This window comes from Semicossyphus pulcher, unplaced genomic scaffold (genome assembly GCF_022749685.1).
Source record: "Semicossyphus pulcher isolate SPU_LCO1_2020_fin unplaced genomic scaffold, fSemPul1.0.p SCAF_4, whole genome shotgun sequence".
Classification (NCBI taxonomy): Eukaryota; Metazoa; Chordata; class Actinopteri; order Labriformes; family Labridae; genus Semicossyphus; species Semicossyphus pulcher.
In genome coordinates, this window is record NW_027211715.1 from 8,661,208 (window position 1) to 8,684,135 (window position 22,928).

The window sequence follows — 22,928 nt, forward strand, 5'->3', positions numbered from 1 at the left end:
ACTAGTTAGTTTAGAACATTTAATGGATGTCAAAAGAGAGTCAGGGTTATGTTAAAGTTTTCTTCTATAGTATAATGAGAAAAACGTCTTTAATTGTCCGGCGAACGGGATAATCAACTTTACTGCAACGCTAACCCAGTTAGGTTAGCTTCTCTCTCCAAATTCCCGTAGCTTAACGTCACCAGAAGTGAGCAAACGTTAAGTGGCAAGTATGTAACGTTTCTACCAACACAATAAAATTAACTCAAAGTTGGCCAAACTTACCGACTTTTTCGACGGCTGGTATCGTTGATAAAAGAACAACAGAAAAAGGAGAACTTAGCGGAGCTTAACTGGCCGCTGACCAGTTAAATATATAAAGCTCTCCAGCTAACTTAGCTAAATTAGCTACCGAGCTAGAAAGTCACCACGATACAATGAAGAGTTCCTCTTCGGTCCAAAATAATCTTCAAAAAATCTGTGACATCTTCCGTCAAATCTCAATTCTGATATCATTGCATGTTGTCCTTTTAGCATAAAACATAAAAAATGTTGAAATGTAGCTGCTTTAGTTTGTTGACAGCTAGTAGTAATCCAGGGTAGGTGTCAGCCCACTGTTCGAGCACAATTCAAAAAGCAAGGCAAACAACGCTGCCTCGTGCTGATTGGGCAAGAATGACGGAAAGCCAGCGGCTTCCGCCTGGAAAGCCCGCTGATTGGTCCGTTCATTCAAATCACGATGCGCACAGACTTTGCTCCGTTTGCTTGCTTCCCGTAGCTGCAACCTTCAGACAAAATGAATTATTTTGCGAGACGAAAAAACGTGGATTCTAAATTGATATATTGAAGCCTAATTTTCTGCCTATCTATGTATTATGTCTGTCTGTGATAAGTATATATTCATTGAAACGGTTCACAAGGAAACGATATTTCAGCTGTACTGTTTAGGAAACTTAGGGCCGGTTTCACAGACAAGGCTTAAGCCTAGTCCCAGACTAAAATGCCTGTTTGAGCTGTCTTAACTAAAAGCGACTTGCACAGACCTATTTTAAAATAGTCATAGACTTATCCTGTTCTGGATTGAACTAAGCTGATTGCAAGAGGGAAGGTTAGAGCTACTCTAGGCCTAAATTGAAGCTTAAATTAGTCCTTCAAAGAGGCAGGTTTAACTTCTGCTTAGTCCTGTTTGTGAAGAAGCATGGACTATTTGGAATATCTAAATGAAGACCAACATGCACTACAGAGGCCAGCCAGAAGAGTACTTGTGGATAAGTGTAATCAGAGTGCTGCACAACTACCTGAAAAAGCGCTACTGTCCTGATCCTCCAATGGAAAATCAGGATCAGGCAGTTGTGCCCATGGCTCAGGCCAGCAATGACAAACAAGGACTTGCATACAGAGATGCTTTTACATTGAAGCACAACCAGATGAGACGCATTTAAATATGTAGTGTATTTATTATGGCTTTTTTAATTTTATTTTTTTATTTAAATATTGTGCACGGAAAATCAAATGAGAAAATCAAGGCCGTCTTAAGATATTGTTTGCGGTGGTTAAAATACTCCATTAGAAGCAATAAACTCATTTGGTCCTTGGTATGAAAAAAGAATAAAGATTGACGCAGACAGTGGAATATATTGACCAAAAACACTGACCAATTTACTTTAGGTCATCATGAGGTGTACAATTCACCAGTATTAATTCGCTCTCTTCCAATCTCTGCATTCTCTATTTGTTTACACCAGTTTAAGGTTATTCCACAGAGTCTATAAAGGCAGATATCATTCTAAAGTGTATGTCACAAAAATAGAAATATGAGAAAAGTAAAACACTGAAAACAATAAAGATATCTCACAAGAAGTTAAACTTTTCTTGTTATATTTTAATTTGTGTTGAATTTACTGCAAATTGCAGCCCAACCACTCTTCTTCTCTTGCTCAGTGAAAGCAGTCTGGCTTTTACTTTCAGTTACTGGATTGTTTGACACAGTTTTGTTTTAGTTTTTTCAGACTTTTTTCAGACTCACTAAAGTATTTTGAACAAATTCTCTTTGCTTCTGCCGTTGTTTTATCTCCAGGTTCACACCAGTCACTGTGTTTTTCAATTCCATTCCGGGTTTTTATGAGCACCATTAGACCAACAGCATGTGCTCATACTTAACCTAATGAGGCTTAACCCTGGTGTTCTCTTTTAGGCTTACTTACCTTACTCCAGGACTCCATAGTCACCGACTAACTAAGCTAAACTTAGGCCACGTCCATGAAAGCCACTTAAATTTCCTGGTTTAACTAGTACACATTAAGGCCTACTCCTGGCTTAATTAAAGAATTGTCTTGTGTTTTAAATTATATGTAGACCTTAGGACCACCGCAAGCCATGTAAAATAAATGAAAATAACCTAATCCACAGGGCTGTTGCAAAATGATGCTTTTTACCAAGCTGCTGTAGCAATCTGCTTTGTTAAACAAAACAGATTTTTTTTTAAAAAGCACTTGACCTGAGGTTTGTCATTGCATTAAGAAATATTTAATGTCAAGGTGAAATGAAAAATGTAATTTTAATCCTTTTAGATCACATCCTCGGTAATATTGTGCATCTATTTGACAATATAGGCCAAAAAAAATACATAAAATCCATTTCTTCGTCATCTTATATCAAAATTTGATCATTTTTTCTTCCGGTAAAACTAAATTTCATGCGTGCTTACGTAAGTTAGCACCAGACAATTTCGACCAATCAATCTGCAACATTTAGCCGCAGAGCACCAAGAACACTCGGTCGTGGTTAAGAAGGCTTCCAGCTTTTCTTCTTCTCGAAGAGCAAGAGACTGAAGAAACCCCATCTGTCTCCTCAGATTCTGGTGATCTATGACTGCTGCACCATTGAGTGCATCTTTATCAAATGCATCTCAATGTGCTATGTGCAGTACTGCACTTTATTCTCCTACTGCTACAGTTCTTCTGTTAATATTGTGTATATCGTGTGTGCTTTAGTCACAATGTTCATGTCAATACTGTTCAAACTTTATATCTTAATATAAATCTACCCTATATTGTCCAGCATTACCCACTGTATATCTTACTTCTGGTTAGATGCTTAACTGCATAGTTTTGTCCCAGTACACTAACAAAAACAATAAAGTTGAATGTAATCTGTACTGACAGTCACAATAAAATATGTTTGAGATAGTTTCACCTCTCAGAGTAAAGGGAAGGTGAAGAGCACTTTTCCAGAGCGGGTTTGTATGAAAGAGTAAAAATCATAATTTCTAAAAGGCCCAGAGCTCTGTGAACTGGCTTTTGTTTCTCTAGCACAGTGGAACAAAAGTGTTTCTCACACACACAGATGATGAATTCCTCTCAGGCAGACAGCAACCCCCTCTGCTTCAGGTTAGGGACACACACACACACACACACACACACACACACATACACACACAAACCCTCCATCCTGTTTCTACACTGGAATTAAACTGTTCTCTTTGGATTTATTTATTATTTGTAGTTTGCAAGGCCTGTCCCTTTAATTATGATTGTGACACTGATATTTGAACTTAGGGTGTCTGCTCACAAAGTGATAGTTATTTAAACAATTTAAAATGAAATAACATAAGGTCACAGATTGTTGTGCTAATAACAGAGTAAGCAGCCCACCATGACTGAATGAATGAAAGTGATTTAAAAATTAAATTAAAATAACATATTACTGTGGTTGTAAGTCAGAATTGCTGCTCAATTTATATCTCTTATGTACTAACAATATACTGAGTTGCTGTCATATTAGGCTTGTTATCTTTTTTTTTTAAAATGTCATTCCATACATGCCTTGTTGTGCATAGAACTGTTGAATGAAACAGATTAGTCAAATAGTCAAATCGTATTTTTATTGTCCAACATATGATACGATAAGCTACGAGAATCCTTTTCATTGGTACAACAGCAAAGGTGAAAACAGCAACAAAAAAACAAGATTATTACATAAGTTAAGAAACTAAAAAAAGAAAACATATTATTGCAAATAAAAAAATGGATGTTGCACATGAGTAAATTGTAAATTCTAGTCTGTGTGCTTATTGTAAAGACTGACAGCAGGAAGAAAGGACCTGAGTATATCTCCCTCACACACTGTGGGTAAAGCAGCCTTTCACTTAAAGAGCTGCCAAGTGCTATGTATGGAACATGATCTCCATAGGGTTTAGCTTGACGATCAGTCTTATTTCTCCAACAGCTTCCACTGGGTTAAGGGAGCATCCTAGGACAGAGCTTTATTACCTGTTGGTTGAGTCTGTTCATGCAGTTCAGTCTGCTTCCCCAGCAGACCAGTGCAAAGAAGATATCTGAGGCCACAGCAGAGTAATAAAGCATCATCAGAAGGCCTCATGTATGTCAGCAAATAAGTCTACACTATAGTCTTTATTTTAAGTGTATTTGTGTTTCAAGTTTGGTTCAGTTTATCTTTCAGTTGAATACCCAGGTATTTGTTAGATTTGACCATCTCAAGTTCCATTCCTTAGATGTTGACTGGTAAAAAGTTGATGTTCTCTGGTGCCCTGCATGAGCCATTAGACACGTTTCCTGGTGGCTGTTGAGTTGTGCGTAAACTGTTGTGTAGTGTAGAGGGTGAAGAGGAGGGGAGCCAGGACAGTTCCCAGTGGAGCCCTGGCGGTTGGTAAGGTAGCAAAATTCATTAAGTGAGGTGGCACCTCACGGCTTTGCTCTCAAACTTGCCCTTCAGTAACATGGGCTGTATGGTTAGAAATCACAAAACGTGATCCTCTTCCCAGCCTATGCAGGTGAGATAGGGATCTATTTAGGGGAAAGATGACTGAGTCATCTACCCGATATCAAGTTGAAAGGCTAACTGAGTCTGGATCTCAACCAGGTAGAAATGAAGAGGTCATCTAGCGCCACCTCTTCCAGCTATTAAGAAGATATAGACGAGCTTACCTCAGCAAAGCAGAAATGAGTCAAGCCTGTGCAGCAGCATTGCTTCAGGCTCTGATTACCTTTTTAAAGTAAAAGTAGCATTAACATAGTTAGCAAGGTCAAAAAGTCCCTTATAGATGCCTTCGTGTGCTACATTATTCTTGTTTTCCCTCATGAAACGCAATACATAGGTTCCTTAGCATACTGAGATCCCATGTTATTGATTCCAGGTGTAATGTGGTCATCATTCCAAAGCAGGAACATGCTGGGCAGCAAACCCTTTTTTAGGACGACATGGCAATGCCACTGAAGCTAGTTCCATGTCTGATGGCTTCTATCAAAGTTTATACAGTCTTTTAAACATTCCATCGCAATCTTGTAATCTGCAGGTTGTTTCAACCACAAACATTAATTTAATTAAGCAATCAAGATGACACAACAACATGCAGGAGTTTGGAGAACGTGCCTCACCTTCCTGTCCTTGTGAAGGCATTGGCTTCAACAATAGAACGACTACAACCTGTCACATTACACACTAAAACACACACAAAAGTACACACACACACTTACACAATGATGCAATCAGACAGACACAAAGTTAAAAGGACAAACACACACACAGTGGCCCTTAGCAGCGTGCGGTCTGGAGGACAGTAAAGACGTTCACTTCCAGCTATTCCTTTGTTTTTCTTCTATGACTTTTTTTGAAATCCTTAGTATGCTTGTCGCATTCCTGGGGCTGTCGGACCGCTCCTCCAGTCATCTTACTGACATGCACACACAATCTTTGTCTGTCTTTCTGTATTCAGCCCTCAGGAGGTTCACTGTGTGGAACAAAGCTTTGTCAAGACCTTATCTTCCTTCTACCCGCCTTTGTCCTCTCTACACTCCCCGAAAGCTTTATATTTCTAGCTCAGTCCTTTGCTCTTTGACGCTCAGTCACCAAAGACACATAAATAGAAATACACACACAGGTAGAGGATGTCTCCACACTTATGAATTATAAGCAGGCCACCATACATATGCAGTATATTATCTTTTAACTGCCAACTGCTTTTTTGTTTTATGTTTTTTTTGCCAAAATATAAAACTTTTTCGTGGAAGTACTTATGTTGTAAATTTTAAGGACAAATATGTTTCATCCCCCACCATCTGATTCAGCGTTGGCAATTAAAATGTAAAAGTGTGGTGAATAATTTGCCCCTGTGTCATTAAATCTAATTGGAGATTCTTCAGATATTAAAGGTTATTGACAAAGAATCAAATGGATGACCTTTCAATGACCCGCCACAGCTGTACAGTGTTTGACTGTGTGTCTTTTTTGGGGGGGGTTAACTCCATTGAGTTATATTTTCAGGCTTAATTCAGGAGTAATCTTACCCCTTGTGGCAAAATCGTTCAGTCTTCACTACGGTGGCCCATAAGAGCATTTTCAATAAATAGGGCTTTCATTAGAGGAAAACCAAATACAAATACAGGAAGGATGCAAAAACTAAAATACATACAAAAGACAGAACAGAAACATGCTGCATATGCATTAACAGCAAACATGCCGTACAGAAACAATGCAAAGACAACTCCAACTTTGGAGTTCTCTCCCATCCTGACCATTTCTAAATCATTCCAGGTGTCAGAGTCCAGTTATGACTTACTGTAAATGTTCTTGCCACTGTAACATTCATCTTATTCCCTTTTGTCAAACTCTGCCATCTTTCTCCACTGACTGCCCCCCTATCCTGGGCCTGACTACGTCAATCTCCCGGCAGTCCTACGCTCCTGTGCTAGTCATAGGAATAAACACCAACACACCCCTGGTCCTCACCGCTAGCTGCATGGCTAACTGAGATTCGTAGCTAACAGAAGCTACTATTTTGTGGTCTGAAATCAATTAATCCACTGCCTTGTCTCTCTCTATCTCCTGTCAATGATAAAGCTGTTCCACTGAGCGCCCTCTACAGGCCTGGAGCACTTTCATTGTTAAAACTGGATTTGCAGCATTTTTCTTTTGCAGCTGTTTATCCAATGGAAATGCTTCGGGCCACAGGCAAGCAGCTGAACAATGCTGGTCACGTCACAACTAATTGTCCCTGCATTCACATAAAACTCTGTTCACTTTAAGTCTAACATGCTCCACTAAAAATACATTCTCTCATACATACATCCAGATGAATTGCTTGTTTTTTTCTCCTTTTTCTCAAACTATGCAGGCATTGCTAAGATATCCTCATATATTTTATGTATGAATTCCTTGCACCAAAGCAGCAGTTTTCTCACAACCCTCTCAAGCATTTATTCATCCATGAAATCTGGACCTTCAAAAGTTATTTCCCAAGGGGCATTTTGTTCACATTTTGTTGACTCATGGGACTCACCAATTTACAATATGCAAAACTCTGCGGAGCTGAGTCTTTTAAAAAATGTCAGCTTCCATGCATGTTTGTGCTTGAAATTCTGGTACATTGTTTCCATATGCAACCTCACATAATAATGAGAGACTTCCTATCAGCAGCACACCTCATATAACTCACTATAAGGCAAGTCCTTTGTGATAATGTGAACTACTTTGGCAGGACTTATGTTTATGCATTCAAACAAATATATAATAATAAAATAATATATATAAATTTGAATTTCATCTAATATTGCAAAATACAGCATTTTTTTCTTGTATTGTTGCTAAATGTACTGAACATTTTGATGTAAAAATATTGGATAGACAGCGTGTTCATCAGTCTGCAGAGGCGGCAACAGACAGTGTTTTGACCTCTGAATATAAAGAGGACAATCAGTGGATCGGTCCATGTTAGCCATTAACTGCAAAATGTAGAAGGTACTTGACCCAGGCACCACATGTCCACACGTCTTAGCTGATGGTTTAATGATTCTGCTACCACTTAAATGGATAAAAAGTTTTGATTTTTGGATCTTTCACTGAAAGTTTCTTCAGTCATTAGGTCATTAAGGTCATTGGCTTTAACACCTGTGTTACAAAAGCTTATATAATCATAATTGTTTCATAATTGTTCCATAATTGTTTCATAATTGTTCCATGGAAGCCAGTTATGAGTGGCCACTTAGTCTCTAAGTCTCTTTTTTACCTGGCTTAAAGCCTGATAAAAAAAATAACTTTCATCATTTCATTTAAATCATAACTTTTATGGAGCAGTTTGTTCTAGTTAAATAAATGAGGATTATCTTATCCACAATTTCATTAATAATATTAAAGAAATCATTAGGGCGACCCCTAGAAGGTCAGCACAAGAATCCACAGATCTCTTTGAACTCTATTTGAAATGTCCCTCAAAATATTTGCCTCAAACAGAGAACCCTCATCCTGGTTTAAATGTTTGTTATAGCCTCTGAAACGCTTTAACTTCTGAGGTCAGGGCTGATTGGTATGGCAGGCACACGTTTTCACACACTTACACAAATACTCAAAGTGTCTTATCAACTTCCGAGTGTTATTGCAGCATTGACTGAATATTCATTATTTTACCCACTCAGACTCTCTTCTTGGCTCCTGGGCAAGACTGGCTCAACAATCTGGCTGCTTAGTATTATTAATAAACTGGTCAAATGTGTGTAAGGTAAAAAAATAAGCTGGCTACCAACTTTCCAACCAACAAACCTCTCCATGAGCCAAGCTGCTAGTATGGCTAAAAAACCTCAATCACGCTAGTTTCCAGGAATGACAGGACCCGAGGTTTCCCAGTAGAACATCGCCCAAAGCATCACACTGCCTCCGCCAGCTTGCCTTCTTCCCATAGTGCATCCTGGTACCGCCTCTTCCCCAGGTAAGCGACGTACACACAGTGGGCTGTCCACATGATATAAAAGAAAACGTGAATCATCAGACCAGACGATCTTCTTCCATTGCTCTGTGGTCCAGTTCTGATGATCATGGCCCACTTTAAGCGCTGTTGGTGGTGGACAGGGGTCAGCATGGGCACCCTGATGGGCCTGCAGCTACGCAGCCCCATACACAACAAACTGCAGTATACTGCGTGTTCTGACACCTTTCTATCAGAACCAGCATTAACTTTTTCAGCAATTTGAGCGACAGCGCTTCTGTTAGATCGGTCCACACAGGACAGCCTTCGCTCACCACGCACATCAATGAGCCTTGGCCGCGCATGACCCTGTTGCGAGTTCACAGTTTTTCCTTCCTTGGACCACTTTTGGTAGGTACTGACCCCTGCAGACTGGGAACAACCCACAAGAGCTGCACTTTTGGAGATGCTCTGACTCAGTTGTCTAGCCATCACAATTGTAACCGTGTCAAAGTCACTCACATCATTATGCTTGCCCATTTTTCCTGCTTCCAACGAATCAACTTTGAGGACAAAATGTTCACTTGCTGCCTAACATATCCCACTCACTGACAGGGGCCATTGTAATGAGATAATCAATGTTATTGACTCGACCTGTCAGAGGTCATAATGTTATGGCTGGTTGGTGTACATGGAAAACTGTTGAAATATGTTGGCAGGAAGTAAACAGTACTTTAAACAGTAAGAAGCAAGTAGAAATTACATATTTACATAGATGTTGAGAGAAATCATGAAACAAAACAGTGAAATGATCCTGATGGCAGTCTAAACTCAGCTCCATGTCAGCGTCTGAAGCCAGACAGACAATCTGAAGCATTTAAGACTTTATAACACATCGTCTCCTCTCTTTAAATTATAGTTTCATCTGGGGGCAGTGGGAGGCAGATGAAAGAGTTAGCACCAGTCACAGACAGAGAGAATACATTATGCTTTAAGTCTAACATTAATAGCTTGCTCTCTTCCCCATGATGAGGGAGCAGAGGCCCCGCTGGAATGGTAATGAAGCAGAGGCGCCACTCCACCATACCTGAGAAGTCATTGATCTCTGACAAAAGAGCAGAAATACACCAGGGCTTTTCGTGATGCCTATATTTCATCACATACAGTATTTCAACATCGGAAAAAGCCTTTTAAACTCTTCACCTTGATATCTATGTCGGCAGCGAGGGCAGTAAAGATCCAGCCTGTCACTTTACCTTTCCCCCTCCTATTTCTTTTCCCAGCTTACATAATTACATTTCATTTTAGTACAGTCTTAAATTATTGTTGAACAAGCTACAATGAAGCTGAAAAGAAGATTCTTTTCAGACAGCGAACAAATTCACCGCCTGCTGGCACAGACTTTAATAACATCTCGTTTGAGCTCCCTTCTGTTCGTGACACAAGTCTGGTTTGGGAAACAGAGAACACGGCAAGGTGTTGGAAAATGATCACATCCTTTCCATTTTTTCACCTCTTTTTTTTCCTCTCTCAGTCTCAGGGCTTGAGGTTTGTGAGAATAGCAGTCTGTGAGGTTCCGTCTTCTGTTCAGCAGATAGCAAAGTGACAATGTTTTCTTCCGCTCTTGCAGGCACGCCATATTCACAGTAACAATACAAGTGAAATGCTTGTGTTTTCATTGTGTTCATGGGTTTACAATGACAACAGATGCACAGAGAAAGTCAAGGAACATGCAACGGAATTGCTGTATATGATTGTACCCTTGAAGACTTGTAACGATTTCCTCTTGAATGTGAAAAAAAAGATGACTTTGACACCTGAATGCCAATGATTGTAGCAGCTTTTTCTCAGCCTTTGGGCTTTTGTGAAGCAATAACAGGATGTGTGTGGGATTGAACAGAGATATTTTCACCACTATAATTTTCAAGCAAGGACACTTGGGCAACGCACAATGCAAATCGTTGTACTCATTGAAGTACCTGCGAGAAACCTGGAAAGCGTCTACAGTGCTGACAATTCTTCCAAAGGAGCTAGAAACCTAACCAGTCAGTTGATGTGGCAAATTATACTAGCTTTGCCAGGTTAGCTGCAATAAGATATGACACTTAATTCAAAAGTAAGCAAAATGAAAGGTAACATTGCACAGGAGAGGAGTTTGACAACAAGCTGGTCAAAGCTGAAGCAGAAGAGTTTGGGTAAAAGTTTGTTTACTGAATGGAATTTATTTTATTTGATAGGCACGATGCAATTTAACATAGTTCCAGTACAGAGCACTAAACCAATGTGTTTATAGCTTTCGTTAGTTTTCAATTTGTCCATAGTTTGGCCTTTACATTTACAATTTAATAAAAAATAAAGCAATCAGTAACATAAAACCACATAGAACTACAGATTTGAAAGTACAGTTAAAAATATATGCCATAATATCACGGCAGGGAGGCTGTGGCTCAGTGGAGTCGGGCGTCTTTCAATTGGAAGGTCGGAGGTTTGATCCCCAGCTCCCTCAGTCTACGTCGAAGTGTCCACTGAACCCCAAATTGCTATGACTGTGATAACTGATTGACAGTTGATGACCTCTGCCATCAGTGTTTGATGTGTGTAAATGGGTGAATGTGACATGTAGTGTAAAAGCAGCTTTGAGTGGTCGTGAAGACTAGAAAAGAGTTATATAAGTGTAGTCCATTTACCATAACAACACACAAATACTATACAATCATACGAAGCAATTTAAAATACAATAAGCTTAAGCTCTTGTTTACTTTGAACCAGCTTGTTTAGATATTTGTTACAACTTGCCTTATTGTATTACTGCTCAAGTTTCTTGTGTCCTAGGATTACATTTCAGCTATTAAATCATTAAAAATGTTTGCTTATTACTTTCATTGTGTCCGTGTTCCCTCAACACTCATACAGATGCAACATTACTGGAGCGATCCATTATCAGTTCAGTGCACAGCTAAAAACAAATGCACAACCTGATTAAGGCAAGCAGGATATGTTCTTTGTCTTCCAAATTGAAGTTAGTGCTATTGTGAAAAAATCCTTTGTAAAAATGAACAAAATTCTTAACACTAACTTTTTATGGTCTAGTACCTAGCTGAATAATGTCTGTATGGGTTAGCAAGCTACCTTGCTAACTAGGTAGGCTAAGCTTACAACTAAGTGTGCCAATAAACTAGAATATTGTTTGCTAACACTGAAGGTTAAAGGTGGTACTAGAGACCTAATTTTGCTTTGATCAGCATAGTACATCCATCCATCTATACCTGTTATCCTGTTCAGGGTCACAGGAGGGCTGGAGCCAATCTCAGCTATCATTGGGCGAGAGGCGGGGTACACCCTGGACTGGTCAATCGCAGGGTACATAGAGACAGACAACCATTCACACTCACATTTACACCTACAGGCAATTTTAGAGTTACCAATTAACCTAACGAGCTTGTCTTTGGACTGTGGGAGGAAGCCGAGGTACCCAGAGGGAATCAGCATGCACAGAGAAAGGCCCACTCTGTCCAAACCAGGATTCCAACAAGGAATCTTCAAGCTGTGAGGGGACAGCGCTAACCACTGCACCACCGCTTACCCCTGGTTTGTATAGTTTATCATTAAATGAACCAGTCCATTGTATTTTTTTCTGGAAAAAATGATGTACCTTATTTTTTCTCTTTTCATATAGGCCATGCAATATATACAGTATGTATGAATAATAAAAAACACACCAGGCGTATTGTTAATACTTTAAAATTCATATTGTAAATGCATATCATCACAATAAACCAATATGTACATTACAATGACAGATTGTATAATATACAGACATGATACATTCTAGAATGTAGTTAAATGGCAATTAAATTGCAGCAGGATGAAGTACAATATAAATATTTCCTTTACAAAGATACAATAATTTTCATTTAACATAGGATAAACAAAATATACAGCATGTTCAGGAGGAGTGAGTTTCTTTACAATAAGACTTCATGTATTTGACCTAAATAGAGTTCAGCCCTCTGATACAGATGGTAACCCAGTTACAGTGTCAAAATATCTCTCTGTCAGTCGATATACGTATGTTTCTGTCCAACTATCTATCAATCTACCACCTATATAATATCCAGCTATGAACCATCCATCCATCAACCCATCAGTCTACTTAGCCATCCAAACATCCATCCATCAACCAACACATACAGTATATCCATGAATCCATCCATTGATCCATTAATTCATCACCCATCTAGTCACCCTTCCATTCATCCATCCATCTTCAATCTATCACCCATCCATCCATCCATTTATCCAACATCCATCATCCATCCAACCACAACCAATCCATTTACCCAGCCATTCAACATCATCCAACATCCATCCAAAACCCACTCATTGACCTAGCTGTCCATCCATCCACGCATCCATCCATCCATCCATCTTAATTGCTTATCAAGGTCAGGGAGCTTAAACTCTGACGTGATCCTGGTTTCTTCTTGCAGCCTTCTGTCTCACTAGTTCTTACGTTCTGTCATGTATTCAGAAAACCTTTCTTCTTTCCAGGGTAAATGTAAATCAAATGAGCTGTCATCTAAACTGTCACGGCAGGAGATGTTTGGGCTTTGTTGGTGCTGTTTCAGATTTCCAGGTTAATACTCCCAATATTTCAATCTATCAGTAGAAATGCAACACAATGCCGACAAAAACTGAGGGAGAATGGTGTACAAGAATACAGCAGTCATACAGAAAATGAATGTTTACAGCGAAAAAAATGCAATATTAGACTAACACTGATGTGTATTTACATTTACCAAGATGTCCTCCTGGCCCTCTCCATGAATACAATCCCCCCACCCCAAAAAAAGGTGAAACCTATACAGCTGATGTGTCAAACAATACAGCTGTTGCTTGCTAAAATTGCATTTCCCTGACAAATCACTTGCGGCAAAATAGCAACATACAGATACTGTATTTGTTAGAAATGTTAGAAACTGTTTCCACATACTTGACCCTACACTGGTGATGTTGAAAAATTGCTAAGAAATATTCATATCTCAGTAACAAAAAAACACTGGTACTAACTTGAGAATAGTAGACTTGAAAAGGCTCCCATGAATCTGATAATGCTGCAGCAAAGCGAAATATGGCTTGGTTTCAGCAAGAATATCTTTCAAGGTTACAATACAATCAATCTGGTCTCTGATCGAGTGTGTGTGGGAACACTGTTAGCCGTGAACTGATGCTATATGGATGTGGAGATAGATCTATTAAGAATGAGCTTACATGCAATAGTGTAAAGTCTGCATATTCTTAAAACCCCATCCTTGCAAACTCATATTTGGGTTTTTATATTCCCAGATAACCTCTAGCTGAATTATTGTATAAGAAGTGTTTACATGCATTCAAATCAGAAAACCATATGCTTGAATTTGTTCTGTCTGTAGATGAGCCCAAGTAGCATAAACACAGAGATAAATCTGTTTCTTGAAACCCGACTGACATGATCACTCCATTCGTCTTAAGAATCATTTGCTTTCTTCTGTCTCCTTTTCATTGTGCATGTATGAGTGGAAAACACATTGTGACTGATTTGTTTCTCAGGTGCTTTTTCTGTTGGAAAGTAATTTAACTGTCATTAGCTGATGAAGAAAATTCTGTTACAGTTAGATTTTCTTAAGTGTTGCATCCCTTGAGTAGCACACTATTTTGCTGCATAAATCTAAACATTTTTGTTATGAACAATGAGTTAAATGACAGCATGGAATGTGAAAAGGGTTCATAGTAACAAAATTCACAGAATCGCAGTTCCAGTTAACTCTCTGGATCAGTTTGGCCTCTTTTAGCTCATTGTGAGCTTAATTTGGTCCTAAGTGTCTCATCTGCCTTGTTTCTGGGCACAACAGGAATCCTCTTTAGGCAAACAAGCTACCTTGCTTTGCACCAGAGGGCACACGAACACAGCTAGCGACTAGCTGGCCTACACAGAAAATATACACTGTTATGTTTCTCAAAACTTCTTATAGACAAAAACACAGAAGAGTTCATATTTGACCAACATTAATCAGGTCGCCAAAACCTCGACTCCAAATGAATTCCAGTGTAAATCTATGTCTGATGATGTGTAAATAAGCTAATGTTTGCTGATATGTTACCCATGTCAGCTCTATTAGTCATTTTCTGCCCTGCAGTGACAAAAACAACAAAAAACACATAAAAAAACAAACAAACTGAGATATCATAAAGCAACCATGCTGTTGTTATGTTTGCTATACTTTGAAAAGTGGATCATTGTAGCAACCATAATTGAAAGAATTGAGACCATGACCCCCCCAAAGCCACTCTGGTTGACCATATAAAGTTTACCTCCCCCAGCATGAAGTTCTTGCGCCACCTATGCCAAAAAAGATATCATCCGCCAAATGTAAGTGTTCATTATAGCGCACGAGAGGATCTCTAAAAAAATGTTTCTGTCCAAAACAGTTGAAACAGGTAAGTCTTTTTTTTTTCTGACAGAGTCAACCATATGTGAGAGAAGTATTTTTTTCTCCTCCAGTGACAGAGAAAAACCTACTGGGTCATAAATTCAAATATGAAAAGGAGATGTCCCTCAACCTCTTAGGGCAATTTATACAGATAATTTGCAAATCTACAGGGAGTGAGAACGGGCACGTTGAGATAATATATCTGATGTAATTACATTATGCGGGTGCTCTAGCAGGAGGAGGAAAGGCAAGCAAGACAACTTCTAGGTTCTTCCGGAGGCTGTATTTTGAACCTGAAAAGTCAGAGCAGCTGAAGCATTGCAGCTGAGGCAGAATCTGGTCTGAGAGAGTTTTGCTTGAGTTCAGCGTAGCAGCAAAACAGGGCACCCTGCCAAGGCTGCCTCACAACCAGCACGTGGAATTTCTCACTTTTCCCTAAAGTTATCCGAGTCAGAAATGATGTGAATTTTCGGGTATCCAGCCCATCCACTTGGGAATTGCATTTTCTACAGTATGTCATCGGAATTCATCCAACTCCCAATATAAAGTTCAGTGTCCACATCCATGCAGATTCAGTTTTCCACAGATAGCTGGTATTTCCTTGGATTAAAAGTCTTATATGGCTTTCCCACTGTGGCTTTCAGGCATGATGAGGTTCCAGATCTTTCCAGAAGCTTCTCTCAGAAGCTTTAGCGAGTCACACACAAAAGTACAGTTGTAACATAATAGCAGGCCATGTTTGTAGTCCAACATTAAGAACCACAAGTAGAAAACTAATAGACGCTGATATTAAAAGTAAATTTTTCGGAAATTACAGTTGAAAAACTACTGTTAGAGTCATCGGCCATGTTTGTGATCCAACAGAAGTGTGTAGTCCGTCAAAACGAACTACAAAAGTCAGCCATCTTTATCTGCTGTCCTGAGACACATCTCCCCATGTGCTGGCTTCATTGTCGTCCGAGTCGGAGAGCGCCGCAGTACACAGATCACTGAAGATATCTGGAAAAACAAGAGAGATTTAATTTAGATTCAACCTTAAATAGAACATAAAAAACTTATTCTATAAATGCAAAACAAGCACGTGGAAATGTGCACTAACTGTGGCATTCCAACACAGTGTTTAAGAAGAGGGATGCACAGCCCAGACTGCAGTGCCAATGAAACATAACAGGCCAAACTATGCAGATTTAAGAGGACTATAAAACAAGGAGACATAATAGTGAGGCGTTCAATTTCTGCAACAATATCAGCCAGTAGAGTGCATAAAGAATTATAGGGAAGGCAGACATGGGCAATCAACACAGACAGGTGAAGAGGGCTTTTTGCAAATGGGCTCCACTTAACCAAAATACTGAAGGTCAACTACTAGAGCGTGGAGTTCTGTCCTCCTCAAGTCAGAAAAATATAAAAAACAGACGGAGATAAGAAGGCAAAAGGAAGGGCAAGTGAGGAGAAGGAAGGGATAGTTGTTTTGAAGAGGGGCGGACAGAGCTCCGTAGCAAAACAAGCAAGGCCACGACAAACACTTCAGGGACCAGCCTTCAAGCCGGCATGAAAGGAAGGAGATGGAGGAGAGATGGATGGAGGACAGAGGGGACATTGAAGTGAGAGAACAGAGAGAGAGAAAGAGCAAAGAGCCCAGGAGCGCCTGTCCTGTGAGAGAAACTATTTTGTGGCACCAAACTATGAACTTATCAACATTGGATATACAATATGTGCTCCTGTTTAATGTGAGCTTCACACTGATATAAAAGGTGTTTGTATATCCAGATCTCAAGAGTTTTACATTGAAAAGAGCAGATGTTTCAATAAGTATTTCCACACTTTGAATTTTAATATTTGAAATTTGCCTTTTAAAATAACACTGTCACTGTTCCTCAACGTAGAACGACACAAGTCTTGTGGGAAATTTAAAGAAAAACTAATCTCTCCATCCTATTCTTTTAGTCGATGGAAAGTAAACTTATTATACCATTTGGTTCTAGTCTTAAGTGGCTAAAATGCATGATGTAAAAGCCAGATGGAAGGTTAAAGGACAATGAAGATGTGTCTTGAAAGAGGTTCAACCAAGGTGGAAGTGTGGTAATGCTGCATTCATGTCATATGGGATTAATGAAATATTCCCATTGTCTTGCAGTTTCATCATTGCACTGTTGGTGATGTGATTACTTGGACATTAACATTACTGACATATAAGAAACAGTTAGTTATAATGATATGATATCTGATATCTCATGAATGTGCCATAAACAGCCAGTGAGGCAGTGAGGTTGGGACAATGAGGGAAGGGGGGTTTGCTCGGTTTTGAATGCCTGTCTTGTGCCTTTTATTTTTTTGATCATTTGTTTCATATGTTATGTCTTTAATCCAGGTGCTAGTTAGTCTAAAATTGTGATTTGTCTTTTATTTCTGATGCTCTGGGTGCCACAAAGAACTGGTCCCACTTTGCTACACCATAAGATACCTAACGTAGACCCTGACACGGCTAAACATACTTCTTAGGACACTTTCTTCATTAAGAAATAAGACACGTACAGTCTTATACACTAAGATAACAAATGACGGCCTCACAATATTGTGTTTTTACTATGTCCATTCCAATCATCTATAATAGTGAGGGAGAGAGAGAAAGAAAAAGAGAGAGAGATCATGATGTGAATGTTGTAGTTTGTACTGCAATCAGTGACTTCATGCTCTGATTGTTCAACTCAAAAAGCAAAAAGCTCTTCCCTCCCCACTCGCTCCATCTTTCCAGCGGACCTGAACGCTGTCCAACAGTCCCTCCCTCACCCAGAGCAGCATCCCGCTCAATCCCACCCAATCCCTGCAGGCCTAACTGCCATGTGAGAGAGTGACGGAGCAGTTGATGAAGGAGGAGGAGGAGGGAGGAGTGGCTTGGTGAGTGAGAGTGTTATAGCGGTGCTGCCAGTGGTTAGTGGGAAATAGCAGAGATGTTACTTAATGAGTGACCTCCTTCAGATGTTGTTTGCAGTATACTGGATGGGACCAGCCCTGTCTCCTCTGTTAAAAGGTTCTTGACTAGCCTAGAGAATGAAACACAATTCAGGGGAGGGTCTTCACTTGCTCACAGGAAGCAGGTAAATACAGGTGTGTGAAGGTTCTCAGTCATCAAAGTCATGGTAATTCAAAGCCTAATCCAAAAGGCAACACGCTTCAAAAGGTAAACACAGAAACACCTTTTGTTTCATGTCCAAAACTTAACTGATATTTAAAAGGAAATTACTTTGTTACAGAAACTGATTAACCTTTTTTGTAACAACACAAATAGAAGTCAAAATGTACCCTTACTTAACTACATAACATCAATAAATGAACAAAAATAATAACTCAAATCAATAATAGAGAATTCTCAGAAATAGCTTATTTGCAAACGTTTCTAACTTGTATGTATTGTATGTATTTATGTACTTATCTATTTTATAAGCTATACATATTTTAGTGCAACAACTATGAGAAAACAGTCAAAAAAAGAGGCTTATATGAGAGTCAAGAACACAACAGTGTATGCTAATGATACAAATTTCACATCAGTACCATATAGTGCTTGCCACCCCATGCAAATGTGTGAAACTTGTGGTAAAAATGTTGCCATTGTGAATAATATTAGATGAAAAATAGCCACAACAATTGCGACAACTAATGCACAGGCTGTGAATAAAAAAAGTTACAATAAGTACCTCAATGTCAACTGCAAAGAAGGTCAATGAACCTCAACTTAAAGCTTCTGTGAGGGACTTTTGTTTTGTGTCGATTTTGGCGCCCCCTCTTTTCTGTTTGCCGATTTTGACCTGTACATACTTAAGTGGTGGTTTTTAACAAAAAATCTCATCCTGCTTTCTTTAACAGTCCTATGTATCACTCACCCACCAGCAGTTTGAGGCATTAAAAAATAACTATATAGAAATAATCAGTCTTGTAGTTGATTGTCTGGTTTGCTTTCGTAGGTCATAGTCTGTTTCATAAGCAGCAAAAAACTCCTCACAGGAGCTTTGTTAGTTTAAAACCAGGCCATTCTTTACTGTTTTATTTTTTGTGGATGGAAGTGATTTTTAATGAATAAGTAACTTAATTATACTGTAAACGTACATTGATGTCAAGGTAATGGACAGCTAACCAGATTCTCTTACTTCTATGTGCTGCAGTGTTCATCACAAGTTCGTTATGTCATACTAAAACATTGTTCACTGTCGACCTGAAGACCTTTCCTTCAGTTTAGCTGAAGACTGGGGGCAGATACGAGGTGAGTCATGGAACATTTGGTTTCCATGGCAAGCAGCCTACTGAATGTCAATATCAATTACATGTTTGAGACTATTTTGGGTTTTCAGTTTTCTAGACGTGTGACTGTGTTTGTTTTTCAGTCTGGCATAATTGCAAGTAACTAAGATGCGCTATCTCAGAATACTTTCACATACACATACATCCACATACATCCATCAATAAAATTTTTTAACTCATGACAGTCAAAGTAATATTGGACAGGTGCACTATTTAAAGAGTAACACCACCTGGTAACACCTGAATTCTGCAAAAAGAACAGAAAAGTTTCTGTTATGGTGGATGGAGAGACGGGGGCAAACTTTGCAGTGGGTGAGCTTTGTCAGGGTGCATTCAGACTTGACAGCCTTGGTCCAGTTCGTTTGGACAGGTGAGAACACGCATTGAAACTCTGGTACAGACCAAACCATCAGACCATGGTTCGGCAAAAATGTAGGGACTCGGTCTGTTTCCAAACGAACCAGGTTCCCGTTCGATTCAGGTGAGAACATAATCTGATTTGAAGAAGGACCTAATATAGGAAGCAAACCAAAACACTGTGCATTGTGGGTTGTTAATGGTTGTTAATCATTAATCTAACTGTGAAACAGTGGCAGTTAAAAGTTAAAAACTCAGATTACAAAACATTTAAGTCTGCGATTGTGCTCTCTCTTTGTTTACTTCAGGGAGTTTTCCCACGTTGAAATTCTGACCAATCAGAAAGCAGTTTCCTCGCACATCCAAACTTTTGGACTCTGGTAAAAGCTGCTAAGTGAACACAAACCAAACACGAGGCAAAATGCAGCACTTTAAGAATTTGCTCTATGATTTCGGATCAAACAAACGGACTTTAAGTGTGAAAGCACCCTTAAGAGTCCGATCAGACAGAATGGGGGCGGCTTTTTTGTCATTGTTTTCAATGAGAGGGACACCTTTTGCGCGCCTCGCGTTTGTCTGCTCTGTGCGCCTCACGTTTTTGAGGAAGCACTCTGAGTGCCTTGAGTTGAAAAAACTTCAACTCAAAGCAGAAAAGCGCCCGACGTTATTGCCGTTTTTTCTGATTGTCCGATTGGATGAATGGCCTTCTGTCAGGTTACAATATAACAGTTGGGTTAATGACAGCTATGATTCGGTGGTTGCCTTAACAACAGTAGAAAAAACGGCACAGCGAGCTGCTCTTTTTTAACCTTAGCCATCAACAAAAAAGGCAGTGCGGTGCGCCTCGTGCTTTACAGCCTCCAAAACGCACTCCGTCTGATTGGGCCCTAATTCTGTAGTGAACTTCAGTTGGGCTTTGGTTCTGCACTATAACGTAAGATATATTGTATTATCCTGCTATCACATTCAAATAGCACAACTTAGATTAAGTTCAACAACAGTGTGTTGGAATGTACAGTTCAATGGCAATTTAATGCTTTTTTTTCTACTGTTCTGTGCAAGTTATAGTGAGGATAAGATAAGGAGGAGACCATGCTTAAACTATATATAATATGGCAACTGATTAATCATCTAATATGCTCCTAATTCTCAGGCTTGTATGATTTTATTTTTCTACTTTGTCCACAGCAACAGCAACTGGCCCAGACTGGAATGGGCTGTGTCCAAATCTGGCTCAACAACTCTATAATTTGCCTCTCCTTCCAGCTGAGCCACCAGCACGCTTCCTCCCTCTGAAAAGTTGACTTTGAGGATGTAGGAAGTTGCTAGAAGACTCATTTATACATCAGAGTAAAGTAATTCCCTCTTTATTCAGCTCATACTGTGTTGACAGGATGTGGTCGGATGTGCTAATGTGTTCTCAGCCGTTATACAAATATACCTCACAGTGCCAACAGCAAGCCCACAGGAGCCGGGACAGGAACAGTGTGTGTGTGTTGTGGGTGTGAAATGAAAGCCTAAATGTGGAAAGGTGCGACAAACTTTTGGGACGGGTGCGTTAGCAGGCATATCACAGCTTGTGATGGAAAAGGAACTGTCTGCGTACACACAAACTTTTCCCAGAAGTCGATTTACACGCACAAGAGGGACAACTAAATCAATGCACACATACACACAAATGCATGAACACACAACCGGCACATGCTAGAGCCTATGTAAGGGTGCAGCAGACAGTAGTTGCACATTAACTTTGATCCAACATAAAAGCTACAAAATAAGGGAGAACTTATGAATTCTTTATGTTCCTCAAGTGGGGAGTAGAGACAAGTGTGAGTGAGACCTTTTAGTAGCAAAAACCCATAGATGAAGACGACAGGAGAGTTTTTTTTTTGCGCTGAAATATGTATGAGCTGATGAAAAATGAGCATGTTCAAAGCAAGTCGAGCTTTTATCTAAGCGAGTATTAGTCACTTCCAAATGCAGAGAGCTTGCATGAGACCAAAACAGTGCTGCAACGGTGGATTCCAGAGGCTGTTTTTCCATGAAGGCGGGCGGCTCTTTTTCTAAAGACAGCCAAAAGAATAGATGGTGGTGGTGGTGGTGCGGTGAATGAAACCGATATTTATTATTCATCTGAAGCCATTGTGTTTTCAGCCCCTTCCCTCGATTTGGCAATAGGCCATTAGTCACACGTTTTGTTGTTGGATCTCCCACCGCTTCATGAGGGTAATGCTACAGTGGATGAAATTTTAATTCCAAACGAGCCACACTGAGCCTTTAATCCTTACAGAGAGCAGGGTAGCATTAGCCTCCATTTCCTTTCTCTGGCTCGGTTGATTGATGTGGACCAAGCTCAAGAACTAGGGAAGTCCAGGATAATGATTACAGATAGCAAATGAAGTGGAAAAAACTCTTTCCCAAAGCACAACAGCACAATATCATCAACACTGACACAATCTAACACAATCACACACACAACAGCTCTGCATCACATTCAGCCTTTCTGAAGCTCTCTGAACCATTTTTTTTGTCACTCTGTCACCGACGATGGATTCAGCTCAATATCTGCGACTGACATTTATGGTGTTGTTGTATTGCACTGCATTATATTGTGAGATCAATTCATCCATTTTCTATATCAGTTTACGCTCTTCAGGGCCGTAGGAGGCGGGAGCTGGCATCTGTCAGGCTGGAGGCATGGTGCACAATAGACAGGTTGGCAGTCTTTTTCAAATACAAGCAGCAGAACTTTTGCCAATTTGCTTTTAACATTGTATTAAAATTATTTTGGTGCTTGACATTTTCAGTTGTTACCATAAATGTCTAGCTGGTTGTTAAAAAGGTTTTGAGGTGTAATACCCAGTCTGACTCAAATGCGAACACATACACCATTAAAAGAAAAAAGATCAGATCAGATCACACCTACATACGGGTGTGTGCTCAGAACTACTTATTTAAAACCTTGATGTTTAGTTAATCTCAATGGAAGATTTTGATTCCCCATAAAGGCATATAAATTTAACGTAACTGCAATAACAAATAAATACCAGCACCTCGTCAACAAGCTTATTAGGGAGTTAGGGACTCAAAATATCTCTCTATCTATCTCTAAATGTAACGCTAAAAGA

General features: G+C 39.5%; 1 protein-coding gene across 1 annotated transcript in view; it reads right to left on the reverse strand.

Moving 5' to 3' along the window:
• Window positions 1-12,450: 12,450 nt before the first annotated feature.
• Window positions 12,451-22,928, reverse strand: part of mcf2l2 (MCF.2 cell line derived transforming sequence-like 2) — a 123,907-nt gene continuing 113,429 nt past the window's right edge. The window contains exons 34-35 of the mRNA XM_069679499.1: window positions 18,115-18,188; window positions 12,451-16,143 (exon numbers count right to left, since the gene is read on the reverse strand). Of these exons, the coding sequence (XP_069535600.1) occupies window positions 16,052-16,143; window positions 18,115-18,188 (166 nt within the window). The 3' untranslated portion in view covers window positions 12,451-16,051. The remainder of the gene's footprint in view (window positions 16,144-18,114; window positions 18,189-22,928) is intronic.